The 22527-nt window shown below is 30.2% G+C and overlaps 2 protein-coding genes across 8 annotated transcripts in view; one reads left to right on the top strand and one right to left on the bottom strand.

Annotated features, from left to right (window-relative positions):
* Positions 1-867, bottom strand: part of ENGase (cytosolic endo-beta-N-acetylglucosaminidase) — a 33552-nt gene extending 32685 nt beyond the window's left edge. The window contains exon 1 of the mRNA XM_075378560.1: positions 239-867. Within this exon, the coding sequence (XP_075234675.1) occupies positions 239-525 (287 nt within the window). The 5' untranslated portion in view covers positions 526-867. The remainder of the gene's footprint in view (positions 1-238) is intronic.
* A 3145-nt stretch (positions 868-4012) lies between these two features.
* The window catches only part of LOC142332171 (deoxycytidylate deaminase-like), a 37614-nt gene continuing 19099 nt past the window's right edge, over positions 4013-22527 (top strand). For all 7 annotated transcript variants that reach the window (XR_012758186.1, XR_012758187.1, XM_075378445.1 and 4 more), the window contains exons 1-3: positions 4013-4220; positions 11106-11341; positions 16443-16656. Coding sequence is in view for 5 of the 7 variants with exons in the window: in XM_075378445.1 (XP_075234560.1) it covers positions 4141-4220; positions 11106-11341; positions 16443-16656 (530 nt within the window). In the remaining 2 variants the exon portion in view is untranslated. The remainder of the gene's footprint in view (positions 4221-11105; positions 11342-16442; positions 16657-22527) is intronic.

Raw genomic sequence — 22527 nt, 5'->3', positions numbered from 1 at the left:
AACTATTGCACATTCATAAATATTATTACACGGGTAAGTTCACATGTTTAATGATAAGAACATGTTTGATTTCTAAATATCAGTCTACACGATTCATAGCCAAAAAAAATAAGGGGTTTTTTTCAGGCAAACAATTAAATTTATCTTAAAAACGAACTGTATATATGTTTACACTTTGAAATTAATAATTCGAATCTGAAGTACACAGAGTCTAACTTATAAAATTTTATGTAATTACCTGTCATCCAAATAGCCACCTTTATAATCGTGGCAAAAAATTGTTTTTGGGACAGAATTTTTGAGAACACGCATAGCAGGACTGAAACTATTCTGTGCTGCATGACATCCATTTCCAAATCCTTTAACTCTGAACGAAGTCGTTGGAGCTTTATAAACAACCCGTTTTGGCCAAGACAGTGTTTCATCCGGTTTCCAATCTAAAAGTTCTTGCATACTTTTTATTGGTCGACATTCTTCTACATGCGACTCCGAATCTTCAAATGTTACCAACTCTTTCTTATGCATGATACTCAAACGTAATATCTTAAAGCGAACACAATGAAATTCCACTAATACATAATTTTACACTCGCTACAACGAAAACAACGTTTACACTAAACCTAACCCAATCACATGATAAGACAGCTGACTGGAGTTTCAGTTTTCCGTAAATTACGGAGTTACAGATTATAACAAATCAGCTGATCTCGAACTCGAGAGTTCTAAGATTAAAATCCTAGTAAAGGCGGTTAGTTTTGTACAGATTTGAATATTAGATCGTGGATACCAGTGTTTTTTGGTGGTACGGTTTCAATAAACCATACTTCTCAGGAGTGGTCAACCTGAGACTGTACAAGACTATACGTCATTCATATTTATGCATTGCATCTTCTGCAGTAATACATAACTGTGGTTCCGGAGGCTAAACCGAATGAGAGATTACAGGTTAGTAAAGTCCAGCAGTAAACGAGTCGTTCCTTCGATTCGATTCTTTATACTAAACGAAACAATTCTATTTACGATTCTCAACAATGAATTGGCTAGGCGATAGGAAGAAACCTTTCTCAGTTACGATTCTATTCGATTCATAGCATTCTTTATTAAGGAGTCGAAAGGAAGAAGAAAACATAGTTGAAGTACGGAGAAAGGAAGTGCGTGCACGTTAAGATTAACAATCGTAAAGACATTTACTATTACGATACCGGCCTCGTGGCGTGATTGGTAGCGTCTCGGCCTTTTCATCCGGAGGCACCATAAAATGTTTTAAACTTATTTCAAAATGTTTTCGCAACATCTTCTGTGTCTGTTGCTGCTGTTTTCACACTGGTACCTACTGATGTTACTGCTGACAGTTTTTTAGTTAAGTAAAACGCATTCTAGCAATGTGGTAAAAAGTGTATTTAATTGTCTTTTGTTTATGGTTTTTTATGTTCTCATTTAAATACAAAATTATTTTTAAAAAACTTAAGTATAAAATAGTTTACTTCTTTAAATTTTGAAGTCTGCTATATATTATTGATTAATAAATTTTGGGTGATTATATTTAATTTAATTATATTATATTTATTTACTTTTTTTGAAGAAACAATGAACGGCATAGATGAAGTCCTACGCAAGAACTATCGCATGAAAATAAACAAGAACAAAACAAAAGTAATGAAATGTAGTAGAAATAACAAAGATGGACCACTGAATGTTAAAATAGGAGGAGAAAAGATTATGGAGGTAGAAGAATTTTGTTATTTGGGAAGTAGAATTACTAAAGATGGACGAAGCAGGAGCGATATAAAATGCCGAATAGCACAAGCAAAACGAGCCTTCAGTAAGAAATATAATTTGTTTACATCAAAAATTAATTTAAATGTCAGGAAAAGATTTTTGAAAGTATATGTTTGGAGTGTCGCTTTATATGGAAGTGAAACTTGGACGATCGGAGTATCTGAAAAGAAAAGATTAGAAGCTTTTGAATTGTGGTGCTATAGGAGAATGATAAAAATCAGATGTGTGGATAAAGTGACAAATGAAGAGGTATTGCGACAAATAGATGAAGAAAGAAGCATTTGGAAAAATATAGTTAAAAGAAGAGACAGATTTATAGGCCACATACTAAGGCATCCTGGAATAGTCGCTTTAATATTGGAAGGACAGGTAGAAGGAAAAAATTGTGTAGGCAGGCCACGTTTGGAATATGTAAAACAAATTGTTAGGGATGTAGGATGTAGAGGGTATACTGAAGTGAAACGACTAGCACTAGATAGGGAATCTTGGAGAGCTGCATCAAACCAGTCAAATGACTGAAGACAAAAAAAAAATTAATTTCATGCAAACATCAAATTTTAAATAGCAGTTTAAAAAATATTATCTTTTAACTTTTTTGTGTTTCATTTTTCCATATACACTACATTTGCCAAATTTATAATTGTTTCTTTCAGTTATGTAAAACTTACTAAAAGAAATTAAAATAGATTCCACCATTTTTTTTTTTCTTATTAGGAAAGACAGGAGATATAACTTTAACGTCACCTCATTCACTTCTTAGATGTTTAATGAAGTCTTCCTCCATTTCTAACCGAAAGCTACATAAAATTTGTCAAACCTATAAACAAAGTCACTACTTCAAGCTCAATCATAGAAATTATTACTTCCATTGTTATTGCATCATTATAGTAAAATCATCATAATGCATCATTATAATTACTGCCTCTAATATTGTAAACAGAACCACTGCCGCATCTCTTTTAACTATTCATGGAAGAATAGAGCAAGCAAAACAGAAAAGTGGGGATGAACTACCCACAGAGGACTGCAATGTGCTTATAATTATAAGACAGTTAAAGAATACTGTCTTGCCCAGGACAAATTTTTATGGTATAACTTAATAAAAGTGGATAATTAATCTGAAGACAGGTAAAATAAACTATGTTTGAGAGTTGACTAAGGTTTACTATTGCCTGCCATTAATTTTTAGAGATGATGGAACTAAGTTACACATTAATTCTATAGCATATATAGAAAAAAATGCAAATTCCAGTTATGTTTCAGAATTGAGTAATAACAATAGTTAATTATTATTTCTTTTCTTTTTAAGTTATGTATAAAGCAATGATCACCGTAATTATCTTAAGTATTGCAATTTTGGATGCCAGTTGAATTAGAATTTTAAAAATAATTTGACTTATTTACCACCATCAATTTTCTGCCAGTAGTTCTGGATATTAATGGTATTTAGGATTGACATTTTTAAAATACTACAAAATTCATGTTCATCATCGAATTATGTAGGTGACAGCAATCCGGCTTCAGCCTTTCAGCATTGATAAATAAATGTGTGTAAACAATTTCTGAATGTTTGTAATATATAAGAACGTGACATTAATGAATATGTAGTTGACATAAATGTTTTCGATAAATGATTAATAATTTTTACAATCCAGGTGGAGTTTTTTCTATAGAATTTATGTCAAAAGGAAATAATCGATTTTAAGGCGAATTTTAAATCGGCAAACACTGATAAAATGAAATTTAATAAAAAAGGTTATCATTTTTATTAAAAGGACGACACCGTTTTAGAATTAATCAGATTAACGTTAAAAATGTTATTAACAAAAAAAAAAAAACTAAAATCTATTCCATAGGTGACTTTTTTCGGCTTGTATAAGCGGATCGGATACCCAATGTCATCTTTCGCCTAACAATTTTTTTTTATTAACCAATTATTTCAATTATCTATAAGAACAATTTGTTGTAAAGCACTCAAGAAAGTAATACGTATTGGAAGACTAACATCAGAAGGATAATTGCTTTGTGCATCTATAAAAAAAAAGCCAGTAACGACATTTATAAAATTACATTTTATTAATATATTATTTTTTATTTATTTTTAGTAAAGGTAATATTTGCTTGAACTAATCAATTAAATAACTTTTTTTTAAATTACTTTTATTTTGGCAACACTGGTAAAAATGAAAAGTGGTAAAATAAAAAAATAATATTAGCGGGAAATTTATTAACCAATAGCAAGAGAAGAAATAAAGCAGGTGTAGTAAGTGCTAAGTTATTATGGTTATGTTGTTCACACATTTTTAAATATTTTATAATTTATACATTTTTTCATTCTCTTGATTTTATTTTTAAACCACCATGACTGGAGCAGCAGGAACAGAAACAAATGCACAAAACTGTAGTACGCCTACGAAAAGAAAACATGAAGATTCTGCATCGTAAGTTACCTTTTAATCCCAACCTTGGGCAAGGGAATTATAATTTTTTTATTACTATCTTGGGGCATTCGTATCACTCATACATTAACGAGGAATCCGTCTTTTATGTTCTGTTTTTGATTATCTGTAAAAGATTTAAATTACAATAATTACTTGCTTTACGTTAATAATAAATGTTTACATTTTTTTTGTTAATATTTATTTTGGAATTGTTATTCACACAAAATGATCATTGAATGAACTTCTGAATTAGAGAATTCCATGGTTTCTGTTAGAGATTTGTTTCTAGTACTGACATAGATATATTCTCGGAAATTGTTAATAAAAATGCTACTAAACAAAAATTACTCTTTGTTTCTGATTGGTCTGTCTTAACTAGGGTCACAAATAATCAATTATGTGTATAGTCTAATCACTATAAATATATTACAATAAATATGCAAGCAATGTGTTCTTTCTTCTATATTTTATGTTAATTTTATTTTGGCTATTGTTTTTAGTTATTGTATTTTTTATAACTTCAAAAATCTTTAAAAAATCTCAAAAAAATTTTAATTGAAAGATTGAACTTTGAAAATCAAAAGTTACCAGTAATAATGATATAGCAATCATAAAATTACAAATTCTCTGACACTAAGGGAATATGAAAAGAGCTTGCAAGAAGTTTTATAGCTCTCCCAAACTAGTAACTCTTGACTACTAAGAGAACCTCACCTTTTATGCAGCACTGCTTAAGAGGAGAATTAAGTGGAACATTAAAGTATGCAAATAAAGAATTGCCTAAAAAAAATTATTCTGCTCTTGGAGTAAAATTTTGAGATATGGGACCCTGGTGACCGTTTCTTCCTTTTCACTTGACCAATTTTAACTAAAATGCTATCAATGACATGTTAAGAAGTCATCGTACAATTAAAAAAAAAAATTGGTTTATCCATTCTGAAGATATTAGGCAAAACAGCTGACAAAAAAAAATCAGACTTGTTATTTTCCAGCCATGAATGAAGTTGTCCAAATATATAACCGAAGTGAGTTATTACAAGAATGTGATTTTTAATCCATTTTGAATCTGTTAAAAAAGGATTCTTTTCTCACACCCCATTTTACTTCGTTTATGGGAGTTAGAATAAGACCAAAAACCCTCAGAAAGTATCTTAGCTAAGCGGCAAAAGATTATTTGAAAAAATTTGCCCAAGTTTTAGATATGGGACTGTTTAGATCCATAACATCAATCTGTTGGCTTATTGTGAACAAAATTAAATGGAATCAATGGTTCCATATACAGAAATCAATCATTGTGTCAAATGTTATCCAAATTGGACCATCCAGTCTCGAAATATCAAGAAGAAAAAAAAACAAGCAAAATAAGTGTTTATTTGGTTTATTCAAAAAAATTTCAGCAGTTTCACTAAGTGGACTAGTTATTTAAACAGTTCTTTAAGATTTGCAAATAAATATTTATTTATTGATCATTACCAGGTTACAGAATAAGATACAATTCATAATTACATAAATACACAGTAAACCCTGCAGATATGCTTAAGCATCTGTACGCAGCCTGGAAAAACCTAACAGCCAATATATAATAAATTTTACTTTAAATCACTTATACTTAATAACTGAAATAGTTTACTCATTACATTTTTCTTAATACTTAATTTCTCTCTGTTCAAATACACCTCAATTTCATTTAGTGTTCTAATCCAGTTTTCCAATTTATTTTTGAATTTAGTTGGTAACAAGTTGGCAAAAAATACAATGTATATACATTTTTTGTGTTTTCATTGTTGACTAAAAAGATTTTTGTTTTTTTTTTGTGTAATGGGGGAAAAATTTTAGTTAAGTTTTATTAACATTTTTGTGATAGTTCATTATAATGTAATGTGATTACTTGTATGTACTTTTTATGTAAGTTATTGGGTAACTGAGCATTGGTGTTCTTTTTTTTTTTTGATATCTTGATAACCTTATGAAAATTTTTTATCATTTTCAAAATTTTATTTGCAGCACTCCATGCAATAATACCATAGATTTTACCAATTTGGCATTTTATTTATTTATTTTTTTTTTTTTAACCTCCGGGACCACCGTTAGGTATTGCTTCAGAGGATGAGATGAATGATTTGTAGCGTGTGTGTAAATGCCATGCCTGACCGGGCTTTGAACCCAGTATCTCCAGATGAAAGGCCGAGACACTACCACTCATGCCACAGAGGCTGGCAATTATATATTTCTATTTAATAATAAAGATTTTAACTATCAAATAATTTGTATTTTACAGGAAGACAGTAATCACTTAAAGATAATTAACAAATTGATCACCCGATCTAATATTCTTGGTTTATATTCAAATACATTAAAATAAATTAGTATGTAGGAGGTAGAGCATTCAAAAATACATTAAAATCATTCCCTATAAATTTTATTCTATTGTATTTGCCTGAATATAGATTGACGTTTTTGTACTACATTTTCTCCCATAAAATGGGGGAGCGACTTAAATGCAGGACTGACTTAGATTTGGATTTGACTGGACTTTTAAGTTGTTCAATAGTTTATTTTTGTTTATATAGTCATGATGGGGGACTTATTGCAGATTATAATAACTACTGTCTGCGGTTATTATTAATAATAAAAGAACTTAATTAAGAATTTCTTATTTTCATAAAGATATTGACTTTATATTAAAGTATAAATAGATTTAAGACATAGAATTACATTTACAAACTTTTAAAGAAAAGGGATATTAAGTGAGTCTACATAACCAGTTTTTATTTTTAATTTTCCCTATTTCCATGACAGACAGGAGACAGTCATCGGCGAAAGCCTGGGCTGTGACCCCATCCTGGAATGTCAGTCCGAAAAATCTGTCGAGAACATGTGACATTAGTTGAAGAGAGCTCAGAGTCTGATGGAAGTAAGGAAGAAAAAGAAACAGATTCTGGTGATACAACTTTTGTACAAAGCAGTTCATCTGAGCCTCATTTACCGACTAAAGAAAATCTTAATGATCTCGTATGAGATTTAAGGTTATCCAAAAAACAGTCTGAAATGCTTGCTTCCCGGCTAAAAGGATGGAATCTTCTTCAAAAGAATACAAAGGTATGTATGTACTTATCGTAATCGTCATTCTGAATTAGACTATTTTTCTGAAGAAAATGACTTAATGTTTTGTAATGGGATTTCTTAATTTATAGTCACTGTAATGAACTTAACCCAACAGAATGATGCTTGTTCATTGATTCATTCCTCTAAAGTTAGTTTAAAAGCTGTGCTTCTACATAATGGCAATAAATTCCCAACAGTACCTGTGGCTCACTCTGCTAGTATGAAAGAAACATATAAAAACTTTAAATTTATGTTGGAAAAGCTTCATTATGCAGAGTGTGAATGAAGTATTTGTGGTTTGAAGGTAATTGCACCTTTTCTTGGTTTGCAACTTTGTTACACAAAGCAGTGTTGTTTTTTGTGTGAATGGGATAGTAAGGACAGAAAAAACATTTCATTAGAAAAGAATGACCTAAAGGTGAATCATTCATTTCTGAGCTGAAAAATATGAAACATGACTCATTATGAAATCCTAAAAATGTGTACCTACCTCTGTTACATATCAAACTAGGATTAATGAAGAATTTTGTCAAGGCCATGGACAATACTCCTGGTTTCATGTGCTTAAAACAGGAGTTTCCTAAAATTAGTGATATAAAAATTAAATGAGTATTTGTAGGGCCACAAATACGATCACTAATGCATGATGAAAAGTTTGAGGAACTATTGAATCCACTGGGGAAAGCAGCTTGGCAAGCATTCAAAAATGTTAACTCAGAGTTGGGAAATTGAAAGGTGGAAAATTACCGTGATATTGTCAATGATCTTATAACATTCTATAAAAATCTGGGTTGTAATATGGCCTTAAAAAGTACACTTCCTACACTCGCACCTAGATTTCTTGCCAGAAAATCTTGGCAAGTGAGTGATGAGCACAGGGAACACTTTCATCAGGAGATTTCAGCTATGAAAAAGAGGTAACAAGACAAATAGAATCCTAATATGTTGGCCGATTATTGTTGGACCATCAAGAGGGATGCTCCACAGGCGAAATATAGCAGAAAATCATTATTTCTTACTTTCTAGGGGAGTCAAATGTTTGAATATTGTGTAGTTAAGAATGCAGAAAGTATTAAAATGTTTGAAATTATAAATGCCTGTCTCTCGGAAACCTTGAGTGATAGGGAAAAACTGATATCATATTTGAATTCAGGAGAAAAATTACTGTCAGAATCGCAAATTTTTCTTCCAAAGACAAAGAAAAAATATTTTTTGTTCCCAATTGTTATCTGTAGGAAGGGGTCTGTTCCAGTTACATATGTGTTACTGTTTAGAATGGATGAAACTTTGGATGCTTCAATCGATGAGATAGAATGCTGCCTTGCAGAAAGCAAAAGAAAATAAAGCTGCGGATATAGATGGGGTTCCCTTTGAATTTTACAAAGCTGCACCGAAGGATTTCAATAGAATATTGGTTAAATTTTTTAATAATATTTTAGAGACCGGTCAAGTGCCCAGTAATTTTTAGGAAGAAATTATATGCTCGATCCATAAAAAAGATCTGTCGGATACTAAGAGTTACAGAGGTGTTTCATTTATTAATACAATAGCAAAACTATTTTTGGGTATTTTTATTAAACAGGCTAATGAAGTGGCTAGGAGACAACAATATTTTAAATGAGTCTCAAGCTGGTTTTAGAAAAGGCTATTCTACTACAGACAATATATTTAATCTGCATACTTTAATTAATTTGAAACTTAGAAGTAGAGGTAGTAAGGTGTACTGTCTGTTTGTCGATTTTAGAGCCACCTTTGATAGCATAGTTAGATTGACGCTTCTGTATAAGTTGTACGAAATGGATTTGTCTTACAAGTTTTGCAGGTTTATTGGAGAAGTGTATAAAAATACGTGTGCATTTCTGTGGTGTTCTGAGGGTTTAACTTAAGGGTTTAGTACATTTAGCGGCTTAAAACTGGGATTTTTATTGTCTCCTGCTATGTTCGCATCGTTTATCAATGATCTTGTCGATTTCATCAGGGAGGGCATTTGGATAGATGATCTTAATATTAAAGGATTGTTATATGCCAATGATCTGATGCTAGTGGCATCCTTGCTTCAGATAATGATTAACAATCTAAAAAAATACTGCGCACTATGGGGATTAATAATTATTTTGGAGAAAACAAAGATTACGTTTTTCAGGATAGAGGGTCGGTTAGAAAGTTATGAAAAATGGTTTTGAGGAAATGAGTAAATCCAGGTGGTCAATAAATACTTGGTCATTACTTTCACTTCTTTGCTGTCATTTGGAGAGCACATAAGGGAACTGGTATCAGTAGCCAAATTTAATTTGAATATTGTGTGGAGCAGTTTTTTGACTAACAATGAAATACCGGTGAAAAGTAAATGGGATATCTTTGAAGTGGTAACAGGGCAGTGGTAACATACGCGGGGGACTTTATGACTACATGTGATTTGGGGTTATTATATGTTTGATGAATTTTGTTAAAAAGGTTAAAAGGTTTTGTTAAGGTTTTTTATTAAAAAGTTATCCTGTTTGCCGCAGTCCACTTGTAATTATGTAATATACTTGGAAATGGATAAGATTAATTTATTTCATTTTAATTTTAGTATGAATTATAAATATATTAAACTTAAAAGAAGATTGTTGGCCGTGTAAACTTGCTATTAAAGTTATCAAGCACAGTATTGGATGGTATAGGGTGTGGAAGTCAATGATGGAAAGGTATGGCTGTGAAAGTAGCAAGGATGTGGAAGGCATGTATGATTGGAATATACAGCTGAATGGTGTGAATGAATACATGAAGGATTTAAGGAGAAATGGATAGTGCATGCGGAAAAGTCATTATTTCACAATATTTACCATCGTCTGAATCATGTACTTGAAGATAGGAATTATTTTACTGGTAAATTTAACAGGAGTGAAATGTCTGTAATATTTAGAACACGGAGTGCACTATGGAGATTAAATAAAAGTTCGGGCAGGGAGGGCAGGCAGTGGTTATGCACATTATGCATACCACATTAGGCTAGAGGAAGAAGACATCACAGTTTATCGGAAGGTGCCCGATATTAGTGTATATAAGAAATTCTAAACTGCAGAACAGTGTCTTAACAGGAGAACAGATAATTAATCTACTTAATGGAGGGATTGGAAAAGGCTGATAGGATTTATTAGGTGTGCTTGGTATTACAGATGTAGTTTAATTCTGAATTTAACACTTAAGAGTCAAATGTGGAGGATGTGTATCTGTGACTGGGCTACCCAGGTGCTTCGAATTTAGGATGAAGTATATATTCACTGCATTGAAGTGAATATACTTCACTTCGCTGCAGTCCCGCTGCACTGAAATATATCATTTAAATGCGAGGTCATAATCAAACTATATTAATAAAATTTATGGTCATTAGACTGGGTGTGGATTGATGGTTATCTTGTACATGTTTTATTGTACTGATTATTATTTTTAGTTTTAGTTTATTTTCGTTTAGTCGTTAATGGTAGTAGAATTTGGTTTACTTTTGGGAATTCGATTTATTACTTTACGTCCTTTATATATATAGCGTAGTTTTTAATCTCATTATTTGCGTTATAAGTTATGCAGATTATCAGATCTGTTATTTATCAAATATACTTTGGCATTGTGAGTGATAGAATTTTCTCAGAGACCTGGTAATAAGGGGTTTGCAAATGATTAGATTGTTTTATAATATATTGTTTGTTTTAATAGATATTGTTTTTTTTTTTTATGTATATGAAATAAAACAGTATGCAATTTTATTTTAATAACGTTGTTATTTTTGTTTGTTTTTTACAGGAAACCAAATTTTAAGAGAACAAATTATTTAGAATGGAGTGATTATTTTATGGCTGTTGCATTTCTTACGGCAAAAAGAAGTAAAGATCCATGTTCTCAAGTAGGTGCTTGTATAGTTAATAAGGATAAAAAAATAGTTGGCATCGGTTATAATGGTATGCCGATCGGTTGTGATGATGATTTTTTCCCTTGGGGGAAGAATATGCCAAATAAACTTGATAATAAACATTTATACGGTTTGTATTTTTTATTATACTAGTATGATCGGTTTCTAATAAATTACAGTTAAAATCCAGCTCTTGTTGAATTTTAATTGTATTTGTGTGTGTACTTATTTGTAATATATTTTATTTTATTTTTATATTTGTTTATTAATTGTTTATTAATTGTAATTTAATTTGTTTATTAATTGTATTGATTGTGTTGAACTGTAATTGTAAAAGAATAAAGATAATTATCAAAACAAATTTGTGGGAACATTTTGGAAGACCTCTATTGTTAAGTGTATGGATGATTACATAAGAGACCATGGTGATAATCAAATACGATGAATATTAATCCTGGCACATACATATACAGTACTTAAAATAGATAAAAATAGAATAGTTATTTTAAGTAACTTATTTTAATAGAAGTTATTTTAAATACTCTTGTAATAACCATTATAATATAAAAAATCCAAATAGAGTTTTTGTTGTGTTTATATAAACAGATAATTTAATTTTTAGTTCTTTCATCTTAAGGTTAAAGTTTGTTTAATGTTTAATGCTAAGGTATTAAATGGTGGACGCTATTCAATTTCTAACCAATTGATTCTATTTCCTGTAGCATGTTTATCAGTGCCGGCTGAAGTTGTTTTCTTGTGTTGAACTCTCTCAGTTGACCTGCGGTTATTATAGCCGGCTACAAAAATAACCTTGTATGTGATTTATTCATTAAAGCCTAAATCACAAGATTTTGTGATCTAAAACATAATTAACAAGTCAGGGATTGTATGTTGTGGCTTAAAATGATATTTTCAAAGTTAATTTATTAAAATGATATATAATATATCATTAAAAAATAAAAGAGAAAATGAATAATTTAGCAAAATAATATCTTCTGATAGTCATTATATAATACCAAATAATAGTTTGTTAATTAATGATAATTATTTGCAGTTTCCTGAACATTTCAAATTATCTGCTATTTCTTTGCTTACATATTAATAGCACCGTGCATATAACTGATTGTTTGTTATTGATGAATGAATTTTCTAGGCAAATTGTATGCCAGATGTGAGGCTAAACAAAAGCATCCTCTTGAGTTTTTTTTTGTTGTTGCCTTTGTTGTATAAATTTATTTCCCTCTCTGGTGCAAGAACGTTCAAGTACAATATGTGTACAGTAACTTGTAGAGTTAAATAAAGCACGATGTGTTAATTTTTCATTTCTTTTAATGTTTCTTAATAAATAATTACAAATATAGTATTACATATGTTCTGAAGTATTTTAATTTCTCTACTCATTATTTCATTATGTCGATAATGTTCTGTCTTAGTAATCATATACATTCAACATTTTAAGCATATCGTACCACCTCGTGTGCTGGAGACAGTGAAGGTTGTGCATTTTATGGTGTGTGGTTATTGCTTACATTTTGCTTTATATTTCATAAGCCAAAAACTATTGGTTGTATGATTAGATTTTTAGGCACTTGAAGAATTGGAAAAGAAGATAGTTTTTATGCCAACTCACTAGTAACTTAACTACCTAAGATGGCAAAATCAAGGATTACACAGATGTAATCTTATCAACAATTTATTGAATATAAAATAATAAATAATACAACTACATAATGAAATGTGGGATCAACACTACCTTACTAACAGTATCTATTGCACATCTCTTCTTTCCCGCATTATACATATATATATATTTTAATTATTATTACTCTTATACACTTTGTACCGTACTTATAAACACTTAAATATATGTGTTCCTGGAGTTAACGGTGTAGCCTCATGCAATTTGTACGATAACAGTAGTCTTGTATTCTGGTACCAAGAACAAAAAATATGCTATAATAAATAGCTGCTCAGTTTGTTTCCATATACCTATTCAACTATACGGTTGTGTAATTTAGGTCAGTGTTGAATAACCATACCAATATTTGTTTACCTTACCGTAGCAATATTTATACCTGCATTGCTGTAATAGATTATTTGTTCTGGAGCTTGTTTTCAAAGTAAACAGCTACTATTTGTAACTAAGTCGTTGTCTTATGGTGTGTGGTTATTTCTTACATTTTGCTTTATAATCCATGCCAAAAATATAATTGGTTATATTAGTGGATTTTTTAGGCATTTGCAGAATTCAAAAAGAACACAGTTTGAAAAAGTGAAAAAAAAAATTAATTTTATTTAAATGAGTCTTATAATTTCTTTAATTTATAACAGTCCATTTTATTGTTTCTAATTTTTTAATCTAAATAAATAATTTTAATGTGTAAACATTTTTTTCTCAAATATGCATTCAACTTCTTGTGGATTGTTAAAGAATGAAGTTTGTTCAAGATTTGCCTTACAGTCTTGGTAAGTTAGTTTGTTAATTAATGTAGAAAAATTGGTAAAAATGTTTTAAGAAAGAAAATGTAATAAATAATAATTTAAAATACTATTATATACTGTAGCTAGCTGACCTCTGTGGCAAAACCTTTGGTTTTCATCCAGAAGGTTCTTGACTTTTGAATAGGCTTATTTTTGGCATTTTTCATCTGGTTAATATTTTCTTTAATATGTACTTCTAACTGGGCGACAGTCTATTTTTATTGAAAATAAATTGTGTAATAAACACCAATCCTAGGCTTGGAGTTCATTTCAGATGTTTTTATTTTACAGATAATTTACTTCAATTTACTTGCTTTTTATTTTTTAAAAAAGTATAAATGTAAAAAAAAAAGTTGTTTTGATTATAACTTCAAAGAAAAATTTTTGGTCGTTGAGAATTAAAAAAAAAATTCAGACAAGATAATATATATTTAACAGATTTAAAACTAAGGTTTTCCAATAAATATTTTTTCTTGGTGTAGAGTTTTATTATCATAAAGATTGGAATTATATATGAGTTGTATAAAATTATTTTTAAAATTTATAAATAAAAAAGATTGGACACAGAGTGTAACGACAGTTAATAAATGTACAGTAAAATGTACTGCGTGAATACCTCTCAGCAACTAGACTATGTTTGTTAATCTTAGTCACTAAAATGTTAAATTATTTTATCGTTCTAAATTATTTTGTATTATAATTAGTTCTGTTATAATTGTAGGCATATACAGAGTATTTCAGAACTATGTACCAAGCTATGGTAAGTGACTTATCACACAAAAAAAAAAATGAAAATATTTTCTCTTCCATGTGTCTTGCTTTTGTTCTGTAGAAATTAATATCTCAAAAATGAATCTGATATTTTTTTTTTGACATTAATGTACACAGCCTGGCATGTTTCCCTTTCATGACATGTTTATTGTAGAGCTATTTGCTAATATCAGTTTCCAGATTAAGAATATCTATGGAATCGCTTGATAGACTTTAAGTAAAAAATATGAATTTTTAGTTACTCGTTTTGGTATTACAAGGTTTGTTCAGAAAATAACTGAACATTTTGAATTACGGACCAACAGAGATATTTAGTTGTAGTTGCATGTGGTTGGCAGCATTGTGTTCAGCATGACCTCTGCAACCACATGTTCTTGAAGTGTTGATATCTTGTTTAGTTTTCAAATTATTATTATTCGAGTGCAATGTGTTTTAAGTGTTAGTAGTGATTTTTGTAATGTGTGATTTTTGATGATTGAAGTTTTGTCTTGTTGTAACTGTAAACCCTGATTTCATCTCATGTTGTGATCATTTGCATGAATGTTTCATCATCAGCTTGTTAAAGAATTTCTGACAAATGGCCATTAGATGTTCTTTCTGCTTATCGGTTATCAAACGAGGAACAAACTTTGCTGGAACCTGATTTTTTCAGTCTAAATCTCAAGGCATTATTTGATTGAGATGCTAACCTCTTCTGCAAGTTCTCTTTCAGTTGATTGGTGATTTACATGCACCAGATTGTTGATTTTCTGAACGCGGGTGTCATCAGTTGAAGTCCAAGGCCTTCCTGGTCGAGGGTCATCTTTGATCCACAGATGCCCACTTTTAAATCATGAAAACCATTGGCAACATTGTGTATGACCTAGCACATCATCTCTACATGCTTGTTTCAAAAGTAGAAACATTTCTGTGAAAGTTTTCCCCAGTTTCATGCAAAACTTTTGTATTGTCATTCCTGATAATTGCTTATTACGAAAATCATTACTAATATGTAAACAAGTTGCACTCAAATAACAATAACACGAAAACTAAATGAGATATAAACAATCAAAGAACATGTGGTTACAGAGGGGGTTATGCAGGACAAAATGCTGCCAATCACACTTTACTCAGAGAGAATAAATAAAAAGATTAATTTAAAACTTTAATGTTTAAGTTTCATTATTTGTCTCTTTATAATTCTATTTTTATTTATGTTTTCAATCATTTTTCTAAGTTTTAGCCAAGACATTTATGAAGATCATGTAACCATTTTAAACAAAAAAAATCTATATAGAATTGGATTCTTTTTGTCAATCCAAGCAGTCCATAATGATAGAGAAACATTCATGGCTTTTTCGTGAAGGCCCTGTTATGCTATATGAATTTGAAAATAACCAATTACAAAACCCAGTTAAAACAGAGATTCAATAAAAATATATTTTCTATTGAAGCCAAGCGTTATTCAAATAATATTTTAGATTTTTTAAATAGTATACTAATTTTATTTTTATATTTGGTATTGTGATTATAAGCAGTCCACTTAGATGGGGATCTGAAAAATTCAACATTAGGGTAATCAGTGTCACACTGTAATTTAAGCGAAAAGATTGGGCCTTTTCTGTTACAAAAGAAAGTTTTTTATTTTGTTATGTTAATTCATAATCATTAATCTGTGTTGTTAGTTTTTGATTGTATTAAATAAATATATTATTTTTGTAATTTTCTTAAAGTAGTAATCAAAAATAATTTAAAAAAAAGAAGATAAATAATAGATTTTATTCAAAATTGATTTGAATAGAATTAATTTTTTTTTTAATTTTTGAATTAAAGAACTTTCAAAATTTGTACATTAAACTTATGATTTCATTTTTACTAGAAAAGTAAAAACAAAGATGGTAACCTGGATATTATATTTGTAAGTTGATACTTTAATTTTTTCTAAAGTATAATCATACAATATACAGATTTTATCTGATCTGGGCTGTTTGTTTCTCTAGTTTGCCATGCAGAAATGAATGCTATACTAAATAAAAATTCATCAGATGTAAAGGATTGTACAATATATGTGGCATTATTTCCATGTAATGAATGCGCTAAGATTATTATACAGTCTGGAATAAAAGAAGTCGTATATATGTCCGATAAGCATTCAAAAAAAGTTACAACAATCGCTGCTAAAAGGATGTTTGATGCATCTAACGTTACTTACAGGTAACTTGAAATCCATTTTTATTTTTAATTATGGTTTGTGTGTGCCTTGAGCTATTGCAATTTTATTATTTATTTGACATAAGAAAATTTGTTGGAATCAAATCTTGCAGTACTGTTTCACTTATTTTGTAATTTGGATGTATAGAAAGTCTGGCTATTAAGTTCTGGGGCTGAGCCTATAACCAAAAAATCTACTCTATGTTAAAATCTGTCCTATTATGTGTATCACTCATTATATTCTTTATTGGTCAAAATGATGAAGAATGCACTGTAAGTTTCTCATATAAGCTTATTTCATTGTCTCGCGCAACTTAAAAATACTTCTATAGAAAAGCAGCTTCTATAATTTTCTAGGTCAGACATGAAAGGACAAATTTTTGCTCATATTTTCATCTCTTACAAGAAATTTAAAAAATATATATATATTGAAAAAGTACAATGTGTTGTTTAAAGTGTTATTAAACTATCACATATTATTTTAAAAATTACCAGGGTTTTTAGAAAATTTTGTAGTTTGACCCTGAGGTGGCGCAAATATGACCAAATGAGTGTGACATTTGTCAAGAACAATCTTTTGGTTGGCATGGTGTGAAGTTTCATACACATGTGTTTAGTTGCTTGTTTGCCCTGATCGATTGAACCAAACAAGTTTGGCAAAATTGAAATTCAAAGTATTATGAATAATTTGCTTTAAAAGGTTTAACCCCAACGGACATACAAAAAGAGTTAGATCCCACTTTAAGAGATTCTTTCCCTTCATTTCCAGTGGCTAAAAAGTGGTTTGCAGCATCTAAATATAGTCATACATCATCATACAGATGATGAATGATTGGGACACCCAAAAACTGCTATGAGTGACAAAATTACATAAAAGTTCACAATCCTTTATTAAATGATTACTGACTAAAGGTATGCAAGCTTAGTCCCATTGCAGATATATTGATAGACAGTTTACATGATGTTTTGGCTATGAGAAAGCTTTCTGCTCGATGGGTGCTGTGTTTGTTAATAGTTGACCAAAAACACATTTGACTGAACACTTCTTGAGGGAGTTTAGATTTATATATACACAATTCTGATCAGTTTATTCCCAGTTTTATAACAATAGATGAAATATGGATTCACAATTACATGCCAGCTACCAAACAATGAGTGGGATCAGGTGAAAGTGGACCAAAGTAAGCGAAAATTGTTTCATTTGCATGAAAAGTTATGGCTAAGGTTTATTGAAGTTCTCATTGTGTGTATCTTATAGAGTACCTGTATCTTATAGAATATTTAGTTTTACTACTGGACTGATTGAAAGGTGCTATTTAGGTTAAATGTTCATATTTGGTCGAAATGAAAATGCTCTTTCACCACAATAATGGGCCTGCAAAACCCCATGACCTGTGCTTCAAAGGGATTCCACATATGGTGGATGTGGCTCCTAGTAATTACTTCCTATTCCCAAACCTATATAAGTGGCTTGTTGGACAAAGATTCACTTCATATGATGAGATAAATTTGAGACAACTGCTTATTTTGGAGTATAGGAGCAAATCACATTATACTGAGGTTACTAAAAAGTTGAAATGTCATTAGTCTTAATGTATTGAATTACAAGGTGATGACTACATTGAAAAATAAAACAAATTGCCTGAAAATCTTGCGTTTTCTTTGTCAGGTTGAGAACGTTTCAAACAATGTTTGTAATTCAAATGAAAAATTATCAAACAATCTAAAATAATTGCTAAATTAAATACTCTTATGCCTTCAGTCTGCTTGTAGAGTATCTGAGCGAGATTCAAGATGGAAAATAAACTCTTTTAGGTGTTCCCAAAACCACCAGGCACTCATAATTGTGTTTTTCCTACTAACTATTATGCTTCCAATCTTACCACACAGTTATGATTTGAAATGAGGGGTCACATCATTTCACGAGTGTAAGTGACCAAATCATTCATACCCTTGCAGTGAGGATCATATGTCTAACTGCTACATTATATTTACAGACAAATTATTTTAATTCTTTAAAATTATATTGTATTTATTAGCTTATCATCGTATTCCATCAAATGTGATATCTCAGGTAAGCAGTCTTGATTTACTTCTGTTCAATGCTTGAATATTCATCTTTTCTTTTACTTTTATACAACTGTTTGTTGGGTTTCCTTCAGAAACACCTCTTGATTTCTATCCTTTCTAATATCCTTTACTCTTTTTCTTATTTCTTCCATAGTCTTCTTCGACATCTTCACTCTTATGGTTCAATTTACTCTTTCATTGTGCATCTAGATGAATTTGGTCTGTCATTTAATTTTTCATTTAGTTCTCCTATTCCTGCTGGAAGTCAAACATCTTTATTTCTCGAATCTCTTTATCTTGTATGGTGCGATTGGACACTGATCTCATCATTTTTTTTTTATTTTATCATTAAACCAAAAATCTAAGGAAAGGTATCTATAGTTGATGCATTATCCAAATTTTATTGCTATTCAAAATTCTTCATTCCAAATATTTTGTATTTTGCAATTAAAATAATAAAATATATTGTGTCAGCCCATACAAAGTGATCCAACCAAAATATTTTTAAGTTGCTTAACAATTTGTAATTTTTACTTCCTTGTACAAGTTAAAGGAAGTATTGTGATAGTGAAAAATTTCTGTTTTCAAATATCAACGGAAATATCTGTTTTGACCATCCGTGAATCAATTTTGACTAGTTTCTGCGTGATGTCTGTACATTTACGTATGCATCTCGCATAACTCAAAAACAATTAGCCATAGGATGTTGAAATTTTGGATTTATGACGGTTGTAATATCTAGTTGTGCATTTCCCCTTTTGATTGCAATTGACTGAACCAAAATTGTCCAAAAATCCCAAAATTAAAAAAAAAATTGGATTTTGGACTTTTTCTTAACTGCAGTAATAAGGCCTCATTGAGAGGTTTTCAATGATATATCATAAGTGATACTTATTTTCATCGGTTCCAGAGTTATAGCCTAAAAAAAATTTTAATTAATGAAGTATTTGGATCTTAGGGGAAGGCCCATCAGTTCGAATCAGACTTCAACTCCTTTTTTTTTTTAACTTTATTTCAGTTTTAATATATTGATTTACTAATCTCTCATTGTAAAAAAATCTGTACAATAAATAATAATTCAAAAACAAAAAATAACAAATGAAAAAATATCAGAAGTTATTAATGAAACAAAATTTTATATACTTTTCATTTAAAAAAAATATGTATATGTAATTTAATAAGCGTACAAGGAAGTTATGTGATGCCCACATCAGATTTTTTATATGTTTATTCTCACATACACTAGCAGTCCAAAACTAATCTTTTTATCCCAACCTGCTTACGAGTAGTAGTCATTTTTGTTTAGTGTTTGTTAATTTTTTTTTTAATGTATTATATTTAATTATAATTAAATTATAATTTTTGTCTTTGTGGTCATTATCATAAACATTAATATCTTTGTACATGATTGTACCTAAACATTGCATTATGCACAATCTTTTTCATTAAGTTCTCTTTAATTTGCGTCCATTGCATTAAAAGCTACACTAATAAGCCTGATAAGTGAAAATAACCTCTAATATCAAAATATAACAAATTCCATTTTTTAGATCTTAACTTTGCAATGAAATAGTGTGATATCAAATTTGATTTTTTTGTTAGTACATATGCTACCATGCTCAAATTAAGAACATTCAAAAGTTTTTCTTTCTTTTTTATGAATTTCTTTTTCCTAATGTATATGTTGCAGTTTGTTCAATTAGTGAACAAGAAGCAGCCCCCCATAGACCGATGAGATAAGGATGATTTGTATGACATATAAGTGAAGTGTAGTCTTGTACAGACTTGGCTGATCATTCCTGAGATGTGTGCTTAATTGAAAATCCCTGCCAAAGTATACCAGTATCCACTGTGTAGTATTCAGATCCATATAAAACAACTAATTTTTTAGAATTTGAACCTCAGAACCTTCAACTTCAAAAATCAGCTGTTCAACAACTGATAGACAAGTTAATCAATAGATCAGCGCGACAGGCTAGTGAATTTTATGAATTAAAATTTTGAAAGGTTGAGACTTAATATTTTGGATGGGGCTTGGGATAAAAATCAAATTTTTGCACATATTATATGTCTATACAAAATAAAACTACTGTAATACGAGGGCTATTCAGAAAGTAAGGAATGTTTTGGAATTTTAAAAAAACCAAGTACAAGAAAAACTTTTTATTATATACATGTGAAAGAGGGACTAAAATACTACTTTTCAACATAATCACCATACAAATTCAGGCACTTATCATAGCGGTGGACAAGCTTTGAAATTCCTGTGTCATAGAATTCTGCCGCCTGTGATCTCAACCACTCAGTGATGCACCCATCTTGCACAAAATTTGTGGTAGCCTAGCTTCTGTGAAACAATTTAAAACAATAAAGTCCGTGAAACTTGTGGGAAACATAGAGAAAGCTCAGTTATTGTGAAACGGCGGTTTTCACAAATTTTTTCATCAACTTTGGAGACCAGATCGTCAGTCACAATGCTCGGACGTCCACTCTTCTCTTTATCGTGAACGTTTGTTCGGCCATTTTTAAACTGAATGAACCACTTCCTGACAGTACTTTCACTCATTACGTTGTTCCCGTACACTTCACACAGTTCCCGATGAATTTCTATTGGTTTTAAGTTTTTTGCCAATAAAAAACAAATCAGAGACCACACCTCACAACTGGCGGGATTTTCGATTGCAGCACACATTTCAAATTTGTAGATAAAAAACGGGCAGTGCAGAGATGTTCCCGTTGTCACGACTGGATGCTGACTGAGGTGCTGAGCACGAGCACACCAATATATACGCAATTGGCATGCGCCTGGCGGCGTCAGGTGGAAACGTTCCTTACTTTTTGAATAGCCCTCGTAGTTCTGACTTTGATATTTAACTGAACCAAGTTATGAATTTCTTAAAGTTGTACAAATAGTGTGTGGATTTAAGCCTTAACTGATTTTAAACTTGCCCAGTGTACCCATTTTAATAGGCCTAACAATATAGTTCCACAAGTTTTGAAGAAAAACCTCTTTAAATTGGAAAAAACATAATCCATTATTTATCATTCATAAAAAAATATTAGCCTATGTGTAGACCAGCAAAATTTTCCGTTTCTCTTAAACAGTAAATTTACAATTTAAATATTAACTTGTAGAATTTTTACAGTATTAATTTTCATAGTACTTATTTACTTTGTGCAGAAATTAAAGTTATAGCCTTAAAAATGTAATGTTCTAATAAAAATATTATAAAGTAATACCAGGAATTTATTTTATTGAAATTATACAGAAGTTACTAAATTTAAGATAAACTTACTTTTTAGGTTTTCCCTAATTTGAATGACTAGGAGTGTGCTTAAGTCTTCTTATAGTTTATGTGAAGAAGAATGAGATCTTCCTGTTTATGTGGTAATATTATTGCTAGGAAATTGATAGTTTCCTTAAAATATTTTGAATTGGGATCCAAACTCTATTGCTAGCCGTACTTCTTGAAAGAAATGCTAGTAGTAGTAGTATGATAAAAGTGTACGTACACATCATTATTCTCCAAACTTATTTGCTCAGTATCTGCTTACCAACACCGTCGATCATATATGCATGCCACTGTGTCATTTATCTCCAAATTTAAGGACAGAATTTACCAACAATAATCTTCATAACTGTGTTTTTTATCTTGCATAATACTTAATTATGTTCTCTAAAACTCCATAAAATTTATGAAACTTTCTTGTTCCTTTAATTCTCAAACGGTTTTCAAATCTGGTTTTAAGGACTTCAATATAACAATTTCTTGTTTAACTAGGAAATAAGTAATGCCTTAATGT

Source organism: Lycorma delicatula, chromosome 11 (genome assembly GCF_047948215.1).
Source record: "Lycorma delicatula isolate Av1 chromosome 11, ASM4794821v1, whole genome shotgun sequence".
Lineage (NCBI taxonomy): Eukaryota > Metazoa > Arthropoda > Insecta > Hemiptera > Fulgoridae > Lycorma > Lycorma delicatula.
This window is presented reverse-complemented; position numbering and strand designations above follow the sequence as displayed.